This window comes from Pristiophorus japonicus, chromosome 12 (genome assembly GCF_044704955.1).
Source record: "Pristiophorus japonicus isolate sPriJap1 chromosome 12, sPriJap1.hap1, whole genome shotgun sequence".
In the NCBI taxonomy this organism is placed as follows: Eukaryota; Metazoa; Chordata; class Chondrichthyes; family Pristiophoridae; genus Pristiophorus; species Pristiophorus japonicus.
The window spans coordinates 133,941,819-133,961,161 of NC_091988.1; the positions used below are offsets into that span (position 1 = coordinate 133,941,819).

The 19,343-nt window shown below is 44.8% G+C and overlaps 1 protein-coding gene across 10 annotated transcripts in view; it reads right to left on the reverse strand.

The window, feature by feature from the left end:
- Positions 1-19,343, reverse strand: part of LOC139277473 (AP-1 complex subunit gamma-1-like) — a 159,576-nt gene that overhangs the window by 105,393 nt on the left and 34,840 nt on the right. For 8 of the 10 annotated variants that reach the window (XM_070895963.1, XM_070895972.1, XM_070895962.1 and 5 more), the window contains 3 exons: positions 13,768-13,972; positions 11,345-11,469; positions 8,460-8,601 (listed from right to left, as the gene is read on the reverse strand). In XM_070895963.1, coding sequence (XP_070752064.1) covers positions 8,460-8,601; positions 11,345-11,469; positions 13,768-13,968 — 468 coding nt within the window. In that variant the 5' untranslated portion in view covers positions 13,969-13,972. Of the gene's footprint in view, positions 1-8,459; positions 8,602-11,344; positions 11,470-13,767; positions 13,973-17,746; positions 17,761-19,343 lie in introns of those variants that run through there. The other 2 variants (XM_070895971.1, XM_070895968.1) reach the window with 2 other exon arrangements.

Genomic DNA, 19,343 nt, shown 5'->3' on the forward strand with positions numbered 1-19,343 from the left:
TCGCCCCAGCCCAGGTTTCTGACTTTCTCCCTCATCCCTCGCTCCCCCAAGTTTCTGACATTCGCCTCCTGACAGTGTTCCTGACCACCTTCTCTCACCGACCCCCTCGGGTTCCTGACCTTTTCCCCCAGCTCAAGTTCCCCGCCCAACCCCACAGATTCATGACCTTCTTCCCCCCTCCAACAAGTTCCTGAAAACTCCCCACCCCCACCATAGATGCGGCATTGTGTGGGGGTAATGGATTGTCAACAGATTTATTGCGTTTGAAGTGAATAGTGACAAGTGTTGTGACTTCCAGATTTCATCTACTCCAATGATGATGTCACATGTCATACATACACTGAGCTTACCAAGAAATCAACCAGGAGAGGAGGGGGAGAACGTGGTGTGGGTGTCAAGGGGGTGGGGTTGGAAGAACGTGATACATCTTACCATCTGGATCATGTTCTCAACCTCCACTTAGACCTGGATCATATTCTTTTTCGAACCCCACTCTGCTCTCTACCCCTCCCCCCATCAGGTTCCCTCTCTCTGCCACTCTCCCACTGACCCCCGCCCGCCCTGCCTCTCGCCCTCCTATTCCCCCCATCCCGGTCTGTCTGTGTGTCTCTCTCTCTCCCCCCCCCCCCCAGCCATCTTTCCCTCCCTCCCCTCCCTCGTCTCACCTTCCCTCCCCCCTCCCTCCCTCGTCTCACCCTCCCTTCCCACTCCCTCTCTACAACCCACCCCCACACTCTCTCTCTCTACCAACACACCCCCACTCTCTCTCTCCCCCGCCCGCCTCTCTCTCCCGCCCGCCTCCTCCCTCTCTTTCGCCTGCCTCCCCCCCTCCCCCTCCTACCCCCCCGTCGCTCGGTCGCCCACCCGCCTCCTCCCCTGGCCCACCTTCCCCCCACTCTCGTTCGCTCGCCTTCCCCCTCACTGGCTCTCCCGCATCCCCTCCTCGCTCGCTTGCCCGCCTCTCCCTCTCCCTCTCCCGCCTCCCCCCTCTCCAGCCTCCCCCCCTCTCTCGCGCCTCCCCCCCCTCTCTCCCGCCTCCCCCCCTCTCCCTCTCGCCTCCCCCCTCCCTCTTTCTCTCGCCTCTCTCCCTTCCCCTCCCATTCGCCTCCCCCTCTCTCTCCCGCCCAACCCCTCCCCCTCGCCCACCTCACCCCCCTTCTCTCGCCTCACCCCCCCAGCCCCCCTCTCTCGCCCCCCCCCCCGCCGGGCCTCCCTCTCTCGCCGGCCCCTGCCTGTCTCTCTGTCCCCACCCCCCCGCCGCCTGCCTCTCACCTACGATTTCCTCTCCCCCCCCACTCCCTTTCTCTCTCCCTTTCTCTCTCCCTTTCTCTCTCCCTTTCTCTCTTTCTCAGAAGACTACGAAAATGTTTGTAACTAATCACAACGACATACTAGGCAAAAGTCCTCGAGGCTCCAGGGCTCGAGCAGCTGCTCCAGGCACAGCAATATGTTTCGACCCAACTTCCGGCTCCCTCATTTATTGTACTGCGCAAGCGCGACCGAATTGAGCGCGCAGGTGCAAAAAGGAGCGGAGTCCATGGCGTGCATGCGCAGAAGAGCACAAAGATTTTCATGCACATAACCACTCCATTTAAAATTCCAGGAGATGTGATCATCTGGATCAGTTCAGCAGTCATGCGTACCAAATCAGCTTAACACAAGTTGGGGAATTAAGTCCAATTACTTCTGGCTATTAATTAAATTCACCCAAGAAGCAAGTGCAGTCTGTTGCTCTCTAACTCTGCTCCCAACAACTTGCATTTATATAGTGCCTTTAAAGTAGCAAAACATCCCAAGGAGCTTCATAGGAGTGTAAGATGCCAAAAATTGACAACGAGCCAAAGAAACATACATTAGGACAGGTAACTAAACACTTGAACAGAGTGGTAGGTTTTAAACAGTGTCTTGAAGGGGAAGTGAGAGGTGGAGAAGCGGAAAGATTTGGGGGGTGGGGGGGCAGAATTCCAGAGTTTAGGGCCTAAACAGCTGAAGGCACAGTTGCCAATGGTGGGTCGGAGGAAGTGGTGGGGTTGCACAAAAGCCAACAGTTGGAGGAATACAGAGTTCTCAGACGATTGTAGGGCTGGAGGAGATTACAGAGATTAGGAGGGGCGAGGCCTTGGAGAGATTTGAACGAGGATGAGAATTTTAAAATCCAGGCATTGATGGACTGGGAGCCAAAGTAGGTCAGCGAGCACAGGGGTGATAAGAGAACTTGATGCGAGCTTGTATACTGGCTGCTGAGATTTGGATGAGTTCAAGTTTATGGAAGGTGGAAGATGGGCGGCCAGCCAAAAGAGCATTGGAATAGTTGAGGCTGGAGGTAACAAAAGAATGGATGAGAATTTCAGCAGCAGATAGACTGAGGCGGGGGGAGATGGGAGATATTAAGAGATGTATGCAGGGGGTCTTAGTGATGGAGGAGCTTCAGGTCAAATAGGACATGGAGGTTTACCAGAGACTGTGGCCAAGGAGAGGGATGGAATCAGTAGCTAGGGAACGGCATTTGTACCAATGGCTTTGGTCTTTCCAATGTTTAGTTGGAAGAAATTTCAGCTCATCCAAGACTGATGTTAGATAAGCACTCTGACAACAGAGGCAATGGAGAGGTTGAGAGAGGTTGTGGTGAGGTAGAACTGGGTATTGTCAGTGTACACAAGGAACCTGATGTTATATCTTGCCAAGCAGCAGTATGTGGAGGAGAAACAAGGAAGCCATGGGTAGATCCTTAGAAACATAGAAAATAGGTGCAGGAGCAGGCCATTCAGCCCTTCTAGCCTGCACCGCCATTCAATGAGTTCATGGCTGAACATGCAACTTCAGTACCCCATTCCTGCTTTCTCACCATACCCCTTGATCCCCTTAGTAGTAAGGGCTACATCTAACTCCTTTTTGAATATATTTAGTGAATTGGCCTCAACAACTTTCTGTGGTAGAGAATTCCACAGGTTCACCACTCTCTGGGTGAAGAAGTTCCTCCTCATCTCGGTCCTAAATGGCTTACCCCTTATCCTAAGACTGTGACCCCTGGTTCTGGACTTCCCCAACATTGGGAACATTCTTCCTGCATCTAACCTGTCTAAACCCATCAGAATTTTAAACGTTTCTATGAGGTCCCCTCTCATTCTTCTGAACTCCAGTGAATACAAGCCCAGTTGATCCAGTCTTTCTTGATAGGTCAGTCCCGCCATCCCAGGAATCAGTCTGGTGAACCTTCGCTGCACTCCCTCAATAGCAAGAATGTCCTTCCTCAGGTTAGGAGACCAAAACTGTACACAATATTCTAGGTGAGGCCTCACCAAGGCCCTGTACAGCTGCAGTAAGACCTCCTTGCTCCTATACTCAAATCCCCCAGCTATGAAAGCCAACATACCATTTGCCTGCTGTACCTGCATGCCAACATACAGCCTGTATTAGTGGATTAAACAGATTTCCCCCAACCTTTTTAATCAACATATACATATGAGATCAGATTCTGATGCTTTATATCTAGGCTAATATATATGTAACACACACAATACCTAAATTGGCTTCTTCCAGACTGATGTACATAAAACAGTCCAAAATATATTAATTATTGGCCAAACCAGATTAGTCAACAGCAAAACCACATTCCACCAGTGAATCAAAATTTAACTCCTTCATGCTAGAGATATCACAGACCAAATTGAACATTGGTACATTACCAAAACTACTTTAGTTACTACTGTTGCAAGGAACCATTACAATACCATTACAAGGTTAGGTATTGATGATTATAATAAAAAGTAAATGGATTATTAAACAACAAATTAACAGAACTTAAATCAGAAGCATAACTAACTTATTTGTAAGCATCCAACTATCTCCACGTTAGCTGGGTTTTGCTTAGTAACAAAACACCAGTTATGTTCAATGCCAAAGATTACAGCACACTCGAAGTTTAAGTTCAAAGTCTATACTTAATGAATCACTGGTTGTCCTCCAGTATTAAAGCTGACCCTTAGTAAAAATCATACGAGCTCTCCTGGAACACCAGGCTGGATGTCATGTCAGACAGTGCTCCTTTGTCTTTGCCCTGGGAGTCACATCAGACACGTCACTGCATCTTTCTTCCTATTTTGACGAAGTTGTTACGTACTGTAACTTTCCTTTGTTGACTTGTGTGTTATTTATACTTAAGTGATGTATAGCTATCGAGTGTTAATTGTTTGCAAGTGGTGGGAATTAATTGCTCTCATATAGAGGAGAAGGCTGGGAAAGGGGTGCACAGTATGTAATGTGTGTGTCTGTGAATAAACGCTTGTGATGCACCAACATCAGTGTTCTCGCTCAGGCCAACATCCCCAGCATCAAAGCTTTGACCACGCTCAATAAGCTTAGTTGGGCGGGCCACATTGCCCGCATGCCCGACACGAGACTCCCAAAGCAAGCACTGTACGCTGTACGAAACGGCAAGCGAGCCCCAGGTGGGCAGAGGAAACGCTTCAAGGACACCCTCAAAGCCTCTCTGACAAAGTGCAACATCCCCACCAACTCCTGCGAATCCCTAGCCCACAAGTGACCAAAGTGGAGGAAGAGCATTTGGGAGGGCGCTGAGCAGCTCGAGTCCCATCGCCGAGAACAAGCAGAAACCAAGCGTAGACAGCAGCAGGAGCGTGCGTCAATCCAGGCTCCCCAACCACCCTTTCCTTCAACTATTGTCTGCACCATCTTTGACAAAGACTGTAGGTCCCGCATTGGACTCCTCAGTCATGTGAGAACTCAGTTTTAGAGTGGAAGCAAGTCATCCTCGAATCCGAGGGACTGCCTATGATGATGATCTTCTATTCTTCACCGACTGGCTTTCTGACTTTTACATATGTGGTGCATTTCTTATTGCTTGGAAACATACAAAATTGATATTTTACATTCTTAAAACTCTCAACTTCCCCAAGACTCTTTAAAACCTCCAGGACATTTCCCCTTGAAAACCTTGGCGATACCTTCTTGAGCTGTTGTTTAACCTTCCAAACCTTACACTTTTCAGAAATCTTTTCCACATACATGAACAGAGTCTAACCTTCAATACCCATCATAGAATCTTAATGCACAAGAGTCTATTTAGTCGATCGTGCCTGTGCCGGCTCTTTGACAGAGCTATCCAATTAGTTCCACTCCCGTGCACTTTCCCCATAGGCCTGAAAATTTGTCCTTTTCAACTGCAGTATATATCAAATTCCCTTCTGAAAGTTGCTATTGAATCAGCTTGGACCATCCTTTCAGGCAACGCATTTTAGATCATAACTCGCTACATAAAAAAGATTCTCGTCCTCCCTTCGGTCCTTTTGTCAATTATCTTAAATCCGTGTCCATTAGCAATGTCTGGCCATCCAGGAAGACATTCAGCACTTTGGTGTTGACCAGCTGATATGATTTTGTGGATTGGGGTGGGTGGGGGGTCTGGGCAGACACCAATTGAGGGACTCCAGCAGCAGCAGCAGGCTGCAAAGAGAATTTCTATCCTGGTCAGGGAGAGTTGGTGCCTTTATGTTAATTAAAGAGTTCACTGAAGCAGCCTAGCGAATGCACATTCTTTACTTTTGTAACTGAACATGATTGTACAAAGTATTTCTCATCAGACGCAGTGTTCTGTATGATTTGCCTACTATGGGATAAAGCAGCTTAGGAATCAAAACGAACACTACCTCAGCTAATGTTAACTCTATCTGCTTTCAGTGAAATTAAAGAACTACATGTGTGCAAGACATGGAAAACCAGTCCAGAACACGATGGAGGTACAGAGTTACACTCCTGGGTCCCGCTACTGCATTAAAGAAAGGGCAATGGGTGCCAATTTCCACAAGGTGACTGGACCACTTGAGAGTGACTAACACCACAGAACCAGAGTAGATATTTGCAGCAGATCCCAAATTTGCAATCCTATCCTTAAAGAAAAATCCTATTTCAGCTAACCTAACCAATCAAAGGCCACTTTCTAAGTTGTCACACAAATGCAGACATGTCTTCGAAAGTTGTAATGGTCTGTCAGTGGGAACTTCAGCAGGATAGTATGCTATACTGATAATGGAGTTACGACAACTCATTCCACAATGCCAGTCACATTACTATCTGGTTTGTAGTTCTTATCTAGGGCCCAAGGCCACCTGACCCAGAGTAGAAGCTCTTCTTTGTCTGGCTGACACCAAATGGTTCTGTTTGTTGTAAACTATTTTTTCTGAACACACAAATCATGTGAGGGAAGAAATTAGCTACAGTGGTTAGACTTAATGGGAATTAACTCCTGTGGTTGAACTATAGCCATTTTACATTATTCTGGAATTTTACCAGTGTTTTGTAGATGGAATTCCATGATTGTCAATGGAAACCATAAATAAGTGGCCTTAACTATTGCATGTTCCTTTACCTATACATTTGATTTTACTCTTTAAAAAAAAGTGCCGAGGACACACAGGAGGCCGAAAGGCAACAAGCACAGCACTGGAGGACAACTGAAGGTCAGACGGATGGGGGGCTCCGGAGGCAGTTAGGGCTCTTGGGGTATGATAGCATGGGACAGGTCTCAGGATCTGGCAACATGGAGGGGGCTAGCATCCGGCAGTGCAGACGCAGATTCAGAGGTCCATGAGCACCACAGGGGAGGGGCTGAAAGTATCATGGGTGCGGATGCCCTGAGAATCTAGGCTGAGCCACTAGTGTGGTGTTCCCAGAGTCCTGCCTTAAGTCAGTTTTAACCATGAAATTTCAACGAGTCAAGTTGCTGACTATACAGTTATTCTATAACTAATAGCTATAATTAGTTAGATTATGATTGTCCAATAATGTAATTAGTTTCATAAATCATGAACAGATAATATAATTTAGACTGCGCTATTTAACTGAAAAGTTTCAAAATTCAATTGGTTTGTCTTTTAAAGAAAATCTAGGATTATAATGCAACAAAAATACATATTTCAACAATAACATTTGTGCTCCCTTCTCTGGCTTTGTCAGATCTTGTAAAAATGAAGCATTTGGTATTACTTTAAACGTGAAAGATTAGATGAATTTATTGTTTCAGAATTCTCAAGGACATGCAATTCATTTTCAACACAAAAATATCCATCCAAAACCTAGGCAGTTGAGACAGGCCAAAGCCTTGAAGCGAAGACCTCAAATGAAGGCAGTAAAAGACAATTCTGCGTGTAAATTTAAATCGCAAAAAACAGCAGAAGCAGCAAGGCAGGAAAGTGATACCGGAGGCATGTATTATAGGATTTGCAGGCCAAATCAAGAATTTTAGATTACTGGCCGATCTTCCATAGCATTGCTCATGGTAAGTTGGAGGATTTGGTACTTTATAATGAGCAGAGTGATACCAGACATAATAGGCCGAATATTGCGGCCTCGTCGGGTGTGTACGAAGCCTCGCAAAAGTCGGTGCTCGGCGCGCAATGACCATGTGGCAAGATCCAGGATTCTGCAATCTGTCAAAATTTCTTTTGACAGATCCAATGCATCCCCGCAGGAAGGACATCCGCAGGGCAGCAATTGGGCGATTTGCCCAACTCTTGCTCAACGAATGTCCTTCAAACTCTTACACCTGGTAAAAACAAGCATATAGCCTACTTTTACCTGCATAAGAGTTTTAAAACATAGAAAAATTAAATTTAATCACTCATTTTTATATTAAAAACCCTGTCCATTAAGGTAAGTTTATTTTTAACCCAATTAAAACACATTAAAAAAAATTGCCCCAAAATATTTTTTTTTCTAAAACATTTAATTACATTCAATTTCAATAAATTTTAAATTGTGAGGTGTTTTTTTTTAAAACTGTGTTGTGTTTCTTGTTTTAGGGGATTATTCTCATTGATGGTAATGGGAGATCTGTACAAACATTATTGACAATGAGAATACTAGATAGTGATTGGTGGTCCAGGCCCATGTGATTCCAGAATATGTTTACGTATCTTGAGGACATGTTCCCGTACACTGCACAGCAAGTGAAAGCCTCCGACCGGAATCCTACGTTCCTCCGGGACTACCAGGTATTTTCGTAGATTTTTTTTCGCGTCGGAGGTGTTAGTCTGAAGGAAGTCTCCGACCACAATCTCCACTGCACCCCCCCCCACCTCAAGTATACCACGGCAAATTCATGTTATCAGTGTATTACATGTCCAACAAGGAAGTATGCTGTACCAGATTTGGTTCTGGGCAATGAAAAACTTGAATAAATACAGAGATAAAGATATTGGACTGGAAATGAGTTAATGTAAGTGGGATCAAAGAGAATTTAGCCCAGATTAATGGTTTGGAAAAATTGGGACTTCAAATCAGTGGACCAGAAATGGAAACAATTTAAAGGCAAAATGGATGAAGTCCAGATTAAATACATTCCGATAGTTATGGGTAGATTAGGTCAGAGTAAAGTTCACCTTCTGTCCATTTTTGTTTTTGACATTGACATTCTTAGACCTGTTGCAGAGAGGAAGTCTCACCTTTTTACGAATGTAAGAATTGGAGTTTTTCAGCAGTTTCTCCACTTCTCCAGCCAGATCTCTGCACATATCTGATGATCCCATACAGCCCAATGTACATAGAGACAGCCCCTGGACAAACTGTGTGCTGTGGCTTAAGTCACTGTAGAGAGGCACAGAATGTAGTGTCACTGACATATTTATAAAACACAAACATCAACTCCAAAATTCATAGCTTTAACTCAGTTCATTCTTGACAAAGTTAACACCAATAGCACTGAACTATTCGTCAACAGAAAACCATTGCTAGTTAAGAATAGGTGGATTTTGGAAATTGAAACAGAATTCCAGACGGTGCTATTTATCCCCAAATTCTCAAACCATCCTTTATTAACTAAGCCCTCCTTTAGCAATTGGTCCCGTCCGGCAAAGTTTCTAATGCCTTTCTGAACATTTATTTGTGTACCTATCAGCAGGGCTGACAAGTTGTGCGAGAAGGACAAGACTGATTGTCCCTGCCTCTTGTAGATACACCCCAACAAAACAGGACAAAACTCCAACTAGGGTAAGGGATAATGTGAATGTCACTAAGGCTGAGATTCAAACTCCACTGCCCTATTTGTCATCTACATGCTGTCCCTCTGCGACATTATCCAAAAAAAACAGCATCAGATTCCACATGTATGATGACAACACCCAGCTCTACCTTACAACCACATCTCTCGGCCCCTCCACTGTCTCTAAATTATTAGACTGTTTGTCCGACATCCAGTACTGCTTGAGCGGAAATTTCCTTCAACTAAATATTGGGAAGACTGAAGCCATCGTCTTCAGTCCCCGCCACAAACTCTGTTCGCTAGCCACCAAATCCATTTCTCTCCCTGACAACTGTCAGAGCCTGAACCAGATAGTTTGTAACCTTGGTATCATATTCGATTCCAAGATGACCTTCCGACCACATACCTGCGCTATCACGAAGACCGATTATTTCCACCTCCAAAATGTCGCTTGACCCGACCCTGTTAAGCAACACTTTGTTTTTAAAATTCTCATTCTGGTTTTCAAATCCCTCCCTATCTCTAATTTCCTCCAGCCTACAATCCTCCAAGATATCTGCGCTCCTCTAATTCTGGCCTCTTGCGCATCTCTAATTTTAATCGGTCCACCACCAATTGCTGTGCTTTCAGTTGCCGAGGCCCCAAGCTCTGGAACTCCCTCCCTATACCTCTCCGCCTCTCTACCTCTTTCCTCCTTTAAGACGCTCCTTAAAACCTGCTCCTTTGAACAAGCTCATCTGCTCCAATATCTCCTGATGTGGCTCGGTGTCAATTTTTGTTCGATAACGTTTCTGTGAAGTGCCTTGGAACATTTTACTACATTAAAGGTGCTATCTAAATACAAGTTGTTGTTGTCGTTCTAGCCAGAAGCCAGCAGTCTGGTGACTTTCAGATTAGTGCAAAACATTGATCCCTAGATTGCATGTGACATTCAAAGCATTTTGTGTATGTCTGTACTTAACAATACATGAATAAGTTAACCAGCTTTACTTGTTTCCTATGTATATAAATGCACAAGCATGCTAACTAGTTCCGGCCAATAATTTCTACACTCAGCTTTCCTCCTTGTCTGCAGAAGTCTGTGGTCACGACTGGTCAGGTCTATGTAGCTTTCCTATTCCTTTCATTCGCATTCAATTATTGCACAAGTTCATTTTCTAATTCTGGGTGGCTGAACAGACTGGAACAGGATTTCATCTTTCTTTTAATTCATTTTCAGGAGATGGGCATCACTAGCTTACTTATGCTGGAATTCAACCTTCATTGTACCATTCCACCATGTAATACACTGGATCACTGGCATTTATAATACTACTGCCAATCAGCTTCCAGTGAAACTTTTGGTATCTGCAATATTGAACAATATTGGAATGCTTGTTTAGTAGCTCTCCCTCAATATCTGGAGTGTAAATGCACTGCACAGAGTAATATTAGCTAGAAAAAGAAAGAAAATAAAGTCCAGCATTTATATAGTGCCTTTCAAGACCACCAGGCGACTCAAAGGGCTGTATAGCCAATGAAGTAGTTTTGGAGTGTAGTCACTGTCGTAATGTGGGAAACACGACAGCCAACTTGTGCACAGCAAGCTCCCACAAACAGCAATTTGATAATGACCAGATAATGTTTTTGTTCCGTTTATTGAGGGATAAATATTGGCTAGGACACTGGGGATAACTCCCCTGCTCTTCTTCAAAATATGAGATCTTTCACATCCACCCGAGAGGGCAGACAGGGCCTTGGTTTAACGTCTCATCCGAAAGACGGCAGCTCCAACAACGCTCCCTCAGCACTGCACTGGAAGCGTCAGCCTAGATTTATGTGCTCAAGTCCCCAGAGTGGGACTTGAACCAACAACCTTCTGACTCAGAGGCGAGTGAGCCACAGCTGACACTTCACAGGCTCAAATGTATTAATTGATCTTAACAGGGCAGCAGTAGATGTGGCTTAAGCACCCTTAGACAAGGGAGTGCAAATAAAATGGCCAGGGCTCCTGCCTGTGATTGTTAAGCAGTGGCCCTACTGGAAACTGTACAAATATTGGGCAAAAGCTGCGTCAGACTGGCTGTGATGCACGTCACAATCAATAAGGCTACTGACAGTTACTGTCTAGGCTCACAAATGAACAAAAGTCACTTGAATTAAATGTTCATTTGTGAGCCGGCACCAGTGAAATTATACCAGTAAAAGAGTGAGTCCCTTCAGGAATGAAGAGAAGAGAATTGAGGGAATTCATTTTCTTCTTCCCAAATGAACTGCTGGAATTTATTTCAAACTACTAGCCCAGGTTATGGTGCAATATCGAATGAAGTTTGAAGGGGGTGATTTAGATCCAAATATATTAGCACCTACTTCTTAAGGCAGTTTGTCATCAGTAGATGGACATCTTGTCTCTCATCTAGTAGCAGCATAGCTCCAAGGTAACCAATCCGCTTGTCTGTGAATCTCTGAGATGCTATTAGCTTTAAACATTCGAGCTGTGCAAATTCAAGAATAAGACACAAAAAAGAAATTAAACCTCAAATTTCAAAATATGGCTCCACTCAAATCAATGGGTTTTTCTCATTTAAATGATAACCTGCTTTGCATTGCCAACATTTTCGGTTTCTAATTCAAGAATGTGAAGAGGCAGAGACACGACGCATTAAACTTGAAATGAACTTACAGAAGATCACTTTATAACATAGACGGAATAGTTTAATTACCAGTAATCGGACCACTGCCCCACTCTGCTTTGCAACTTTACCACATATTTAAAATCCACCTCTCACCAAGATTTTGGTCACCCCTACCAGTATCTTCTCCTTTGGCTCAGGCTCCCATTTTTTTTCCATACACCTTGGTAAGGTGCCTTGGAATGTATTTTCTACGCTAAAGATGGCTGTCATTCCTTTCAGGAGAGCAAAGGAGATATTTTTTAAGTCTATAAAATTATCCATGCTCTTGAATTGATGCTGTAAGTGTGCACAGCTCTTAATGTGTGCCCATTTTGTGTTTATTTCACCCGAGGTAATGGCCTGTATAATTAATTTATAAATTTGTTTCGAGAACCAAGATGATTCCAACACCAGTGAAACAGTTTCCTGTGCAGTGTGTTGCATTTGCTTGGCTGCTCACTACGTTTAACAGTTACCACTGGGGCTGGCACCTTCTGTTACTGCCACAATGTTGAGCTGTTCAGGTTTATGACTGCATCTGCTATGTTTTGTTGCTCACAGAGGGCGAGCATCACATGCCAGGAAGGTGTTTTTTTTTTGTTGTGTGCTATCAAATTGATCATCTTCTATACATAGACAAAACCCCTGGCTGGAATGGATTGCATCCACATATATTAAAAGAAATTAGCTGAGAAGACAGTAGAGGCACTATATTATACACAAACACATTCATTAGGAAAAAAAGAGGATAGTGCCAGAGGACTGGCATACAGGTAATGTAATTCCTCTATATAAAAGGGAGATAGAACAAATTCAGGAACCTATAGATCAGTTAGTTTAACATTGCTGGTCAGAACAATAACTGAATTTTTACTCAAAAATGTAATGGAACAACATCTAGAAACTGAAAATATAATAAAGAAGTCAGCACGGATTTCAAGTGGGGAGGTCATGTTTGACCAACCTTATTGAATTCTTTGAAGTAACAGAAAGAGTAGACAAGGGTAATGTAGTAGGTGTAATATATTTTGATTTTCAAAAAGGTACCACAGATTAGACTCATGACTAAGGTCAGAGCATGTGAAGTCAGGGGACAAGTAGCAGAATGGATAGCAAGCTGCCTACAAAACAGAAAACTGAGAGTCAGGGTTAAGGGTAGTTACTCACACTGGCAAACGGTGAGAAGAATTTCCCACAAGAATCGGTGCTGGGATCACTGTTCACAATTTGCATTATGATTTGGACTCAGGAATCGAAGTACAATTTCAAAATTTGTGGACAAAATCAAATTGGAAGTGCAGTTAACACAGAGGAGGACTGCGTCAAAATAAGGAAGATATTAATAAACTTGAAGAATTTAAGTTTATTCGCCAATTACATGCCTATATAGATAAGTGAGGTGGTGTGTTTTGGATCCAAGAATAAATATAAGATAGTCACTAATAAATCCAATATGGAATTCAGGAGAAACCTCTTTACCCAGAGAGTGGTTAGAATGAGGAACACAGAGAATAGCTGACCAAATTGCACAGATAAATTTAAAAGAAAGTTAGGTAAACACATGAGGGAGAAAGGAATAAAAGGATATGTTGATAGTGTGAGATGAAGAGGGATGAGAGAATGTTCATATGGAGCATAAACACCAGCATAGACCTGTTTGGCCGAATGGCCTGTTTCTGTGCTGTATATTCTATGTAACTATGTACAAGAGGGACTGTTTTACCAGACATCTTTCAGAGTTTGAAACTACTGCTTTTGTAATTCAAAATTACATTTAAATAGCTCTCATCTAAATGGCTAAGTAAGTCAACCAGAAATCCTGTTTGTGATCTATACCCAGTAACTCATGCTGATAAGTGCACATGTACATACATATAAGGATAGGACAGAGCTTGGCTTCAATTCTGACCAAGCTACAGCAGCCTAACTGGCTCACAAATGAAGAATGGGCACTCGGGCAAGGTACTGAGGGCAAGTGACATTGTGAGCCAATATAACATTCAGGAGGGAAGGAGGGAAAATTGGAACAGAAAATCAATCAAAAAAAAAAGATTAAAAAATGGTCAAAAAGTTAGTCTACACTCCTAGCTCATTGATGACAAAACTGCCATAACATACCTGGCCAAAGTGTGCTGGGTATCCAAGCATATGCATGTAGATGAGTTTTGCTACATTTCGGCAACGGTACGTGTTGTCTTCCTCTCGGAAGGACGATCTGATGAGCGCACATTCTTTCTGAATGACATCTCGTTCTTCTGCTTGTGTTCTGGCAGCACGGATGGTGCGAATCAGCTCCCGCAATCGAACAGGAGCTGGCATCTTGCTGAAAAGATAAAGTTAGTTGCCATTGGCATCAAATGGGTCCAAGGTACAAAATGGGTCATTTTCCGGTTGGCAAACAGTAACTGGCGGGGTGCCGCTGGGATCAGTGCTGGGTCCTCAACTATTTACAATCTATATTAATGACTTGGATGAAGGGACTGTGTGTAATGTAGCCAAGTTTGATGATGATACAAAGATGGGTGGGAAAGGAAATTGTGAGGAGGACACAAAAAATTTGCAAAGGGATATAGATAGTCTAAGTGAGTGGGCAAAAATCTGGCAGATGGAGTATAATGTGGGAAAATGTGAGGTTATTCACTTTGGCAGTAAAAAGAGAAAAGCAAATTACAATTTAAATGGAGAAAAGTTGCAAAGTGCTGCAGTACAGAGGGGCCTGGGGGTTCTTGTGCATGAAACACAAAAGGTTAGTATGCAGCTACAGCAAGTAATCAAGAAGGCAAATGGAACGTTGGCCTGTAGGCATCAGCTCCCCAAGGATTGTTGGACATTATCTGGACATTGCATTTTAATATTTCTCACTGCAGAAAAGCTGGAAGCCTTTTGTGGGAGGGGCCCAGGTACTTTTCCATGTTGTACTTGAAATCCACATCTGATGGGCGGGGGTGATCTGGGAAGACAATGGTCAGGGATAAGGCAACTTATCACAGGTAATGGGCATGGAGGGTCCATTGTTAAGCAATGTGAACTCGTCAGAGTTAGATCAGATATGAACTGATCACTGATCAAGCCATTACCTGGATGAGATAATCCCGAGAGGCGGGAAACCAGAACAATAGAAAGCCATTAAGCCCCAGACCGGTTAGAAGCGAAACCCTATTCCAGCCATCAGTGGAATTACCCAGAAGACACACAAACAGGAAGCCTCGAAACAAGGACAAACTTTATTGGGCCAGAAAAGGCAAACGAACTGAGGATATAAAAGGGATGGTGTGGCCACATCACTCTCTCTCTTGCTCTCGCTTGCTTCGCCTCTACAAGAACCGAGCACTCCGTGTGGGACGGAGAGAAGAAACCAGTAGAGACATGTTTTCGCCAGGAGAAGCAGCAAGTAAGCCAACGAAACAGTGAGCAACATCCCTGCCCACGTATCTTTAAAATCACAGCCACTGTTTGAGAAGGTGTCGTGTGTTCTCCCAACCAAGCCTTAGTAGTAAGTGTTTTAGTGGGGAGGTTTTGCTGCAAGGACCATAGGGGTACGCCCAGCTGGTCGGTACAGATTCGGGGGTACACTGTGGATCCGAGCAGAGGGTTTAGACATTGGGTACTTGGCGATAGTAGCGGGTTAGACACGCCAGGGTATTGTATCGTACTACATCGTCACTGTGTTTACTTGTAGTTTTGCTGTGTTGAGGTAGCTTTAATAAAGCATTGCCGGTTGAGACCGAAGTATTTGTCCATGACTCATTCATCTGTTGGTACAGTAATCACTCCCAGGTCTAGAACTATTGTAATGTGTGAGTGCGTCGAAAACACCCAAGGGAAACCACTTACAGCCTTTATTGCAAGGGGGAATAGAGTATAAAAGCAGAGAAGTCCTGCTACAACTGTACAGGGTATTGGTAAGGTCACACCTTGAGTACTGTGTATAGTTTTGGTCTCCGTATTTAAGGAGGTTGTTCAGAGAAGGTTCACTAGGTTGATTCTGGAGATGAGGGGGTTGACTTTTGAAGATAGGTTGAGTAGGTTGGGCCTATACACATTGGAGTTCAAAAGAATGAGAGGTCATCTTGTTGAAACATATAAGATAATGAGGGGGCTCGACAAGGTGGATTGCAGGAAGGATTGCAGGAAGGATATTTCCACTCATAAGGGAAACTAAAACTAGGGACATAGTCTCAGAATAAGGGGCCGCCCATTTAAAACTGAGATGAGGAGGAATTTCTTCTCTGAGGGTTGTAAATCTGTGGAATTCTCTGCCCCAGAGAGCTGTGGAGGCTGGGTCTTTGAATATATTTAAGGCAGAGATAGACAGATTTTTAAGTGATAAGGGCGTAAAGGGTTATGGGGAGCGGGCAGGGAAGTGAAGCTAAGTCCATGATCAGATCAGCCATGATCTTATTGAATGGTAGAGCAGGCTCGATGGGCCAAATGGCCTAATCCTGCTCCTATTTCTTATGTTCTTAAAAGGCAGGCCTTTGACATAATTAGGTGTTCTTGGGAGGCCACCTGGTTAAAAAGTAAAAGATTATAGTTCACAGAAACATCTGACAAATGCCATTCTGTAATTATGCTATTAGTTTTATAATGATTAATGCAACACTTTTAAAATGCTTTTCATTCCTGATCACTGTCCAATGGCTCTGCTGCATGGTGCACATATATGGACAGGATTTTGCTCGGCTGTTTTGCCCTCTATAAGATCACAAGAATTAGGAGCAGGAGTAGGTCACGAGGCCCTTCGAAGCCTGCTCCGCCATTCAATAAGACCATGGCTGATCTTCGAGTTCAACGCCACTTTCCTACCCGATCCCCATATATCTCAATTCCCCTAGAGTTCAAAAATGTATCTATCTCCGCCTTGACAATACTCAAAGACTCAGCATCCATAGTCCTTTGGGGTAGAGAATTCCAAATATTCACAACCCAAGTGAACAAATTCCTCCTCATCTCCATTTTAAATGGCCGAAACCTAATCCTGAGACTATGCCCCGAGTACTAGACTCTCCAGCCAGGGGAAATAACCTCTCAGCATCTACAGTGTCAATCCCCCTCAGAATCTTATATGTTTCAATGAGATCACCTCTTATTCTTCTAAATTCCAGAGAATATAGGCCCAATCAACTCAATCTCTCCTCACAGGACAAACCTCGTTGCACCGTCTCCAAGGCATGCATGTCCTTTCTCAGATAAGGAGACCAAAACTGTGCAGTCACCAAAGCAATTGTAGCAAGACTTCCTTACTCTTGTCCTCCAACCTCCTTGCAATAAAGGCCAACATGCTATTTGCCTTCCGAATTGCTTGCTGTGCCTACATGTTAACTTTGTTTTTCCTGTAAGAGGATACCTAAATCTCTCTGAACACCAACATAGAAAATAGGTGTAGGCACCTGTCATTCAATAGCTTCTCACCATTTAAAAAAATTCAGTTTTTCTATTCTTCCTACCAAAGTGAATAACCTCACATTTCCCCACATTATGCTCCATCTGCCGCCTTCTTGCCCACTAACTTAACATGCCTATATCCCTTTGCGGGCTTCTTCTATCCTCCTCACAGCTCACTTTCCCATTTAGCTTAATATCGTCAGCAAACTTGGATATATTGGGCCCAAGTTTCGGCCTCAGTTGCTCCTGATTTTTTGGAGCAACTGGTGTAGAACGGATTATATTAGAAATTCAAATTCTCGGCATTTAGTTTGCTCCAGTTCTAGTCAATTAGAACAGTTTCACTTTGGAACAGAATTTTTTTTTCAAAAGGGGGCATGTCCAGCCACTTACGCCTGTTTTCAAAGTTTCGGCAGTGAAAACTTACTCCAAACTAACTTAGAATGGAGCAAGTGAAGATTTTTGTACGCTCGAAAAAACTTCGTCTACACTTTAGAAAATCAGGCGTAGGTTACAAATCAGGCGTAGGGAATGGGGGGTGGGGGGTTTAAAGGGAAGTTTACAAACATTAAACACTTCAGTTTTACAAATAAAGAGCCATCATCAATAATAAATGATAAAAACATAAATAAATTAACCAATAAATCAATCAAAAAATATGAATAAGAAATGATTTTTTTTTAAATCAATAAATAAAACATTTTCTACTTACCGACTGGAGCACCGGGAGCCCTCCAAGAGCGTGCTGGGATGCCCCCCACCCCCTCCCCACAGTGTGTCTCTGTCAGTGTCTCTATCTCTCTCACTCTCTGTCTGTCAGTGTCTATGTTTCTGACAGTGAGGGGAAGGGGGAGGAGGGGGGGTAGAGGGAGAGAGAGGGGGGTAGGGGAGGGGGACAAAAGGAGAAGGGAGGGGGACGAAAGGAGAAGGGAGGGGGACAAAAGGAGAAGGGAGGGGGACAAAAGGAGAAGGGAGGGGGACAAAAGGAGAAGGGAGGGGGACAAAAGGAGAAGGGAGGGGGACAAAAGGAGAAGGGAGGGGGACAAAAGGAGAAGGGAGGGGGACAAAAGGAGAAGGGAGGGGGACAAAAGGAGAAGGGAGGGGGACAAAAGGAGAAGGGAGGGGGACAAAAGGAGAAGGGAGGGGGACAAAAGGAGAAGGGAGGGGGACAAAAGGAGAAGGGAGGGGGACAAAAGGAGAAGGGAGGGGGACAAAAGGAGAAGGGAGGGGGACAAAAGGAGAAGGGAGGGGGACAAAAGGAGAAGGGAGGGGGACAAAAGGAGAAGGGAGGGGGACAAAAGGAGAAGGGAGGGGGACAAAAGGAGAAGGGAGGGGGACAAAAGGAGAAGGGAGGGGGACAAAAGGAGAAGGGAGGGGGACAAAAGGAGAAGGGAGGGGGACAAAAGGAGAAGGGAGGGGGACAAAAGGAGAAGGGAGGGGGACAAAAGGAGAAGGGAGGGGGACAAAAGGAGAAGGGAGGGGGACAAAAGGAGAAGGGAGGGGGACAAAAGGAGAAGGGAGGGGGACAAAAGGAGAAGGGAGGGGGACAAAAGGAGAAGGGAGGGGGACAAAAGGAGAAGGGAGGGGGACAAAAGGAGAAGGGAGGGGGACAAAAGGAGAAGGGAGGGGGACAAAAGGAGAAGGGAGGGGGACAAAAGGAGAAGGGAGGGGGACAAAAGGAGAAGGGAGGGGGGAAAAGGAGAAGGGAGGGGGGAAAAGGAGAAGGGATGGGGGGGAAAAGGAGAAGGGAGGGGAAAAGGAGAAGGGATGGGGGGAAAAGGAGAAGGGATGGGGGGAAAAGGAGAAGGGATGGGGGGGAAAAGGAGAAGGGATGGGGGGAAAAGGAGAAGGGATGGGGGGAAAGGAGAAGGGATGGGGGGAAAAGGAGAAGGGATGGGGGGAAAAGGAGAAGGGATGGGGGGAAAAGGAGAAGGGATGGGGGGGAAAAGGAGAAGGGATGGGGGGGAAAAGGAGAAGGGATGGGGGGGAAAAGGAGAAGGATGGGGGGGAAAAGGAGAAGGGATGGGGGGAAAAGGAGAAGAGATGGGGGAAAAGGAGAAGGGATGGGGGGGAAAAGGAGAAGGGATGGGGGGAAAAGGAGAAGGGATGGGGGGGAAAAGGAGAAGGGATGGGGGGAAAGGGAGAGGGGAAGGGAAGGGATGGGGGAAAGGAGAAGGGATGGGGGGAAAAGGAGAAGGGATGGGGGGGAAAAGGAGAAGGATGGGGGGAAAAGGAGAAGGGATGGGGGGGAAAAGGAGAAGGGATGGGGGGGAAAAGGAGAAGGGATGGGGGGAAAGGAGAAGGGAGGG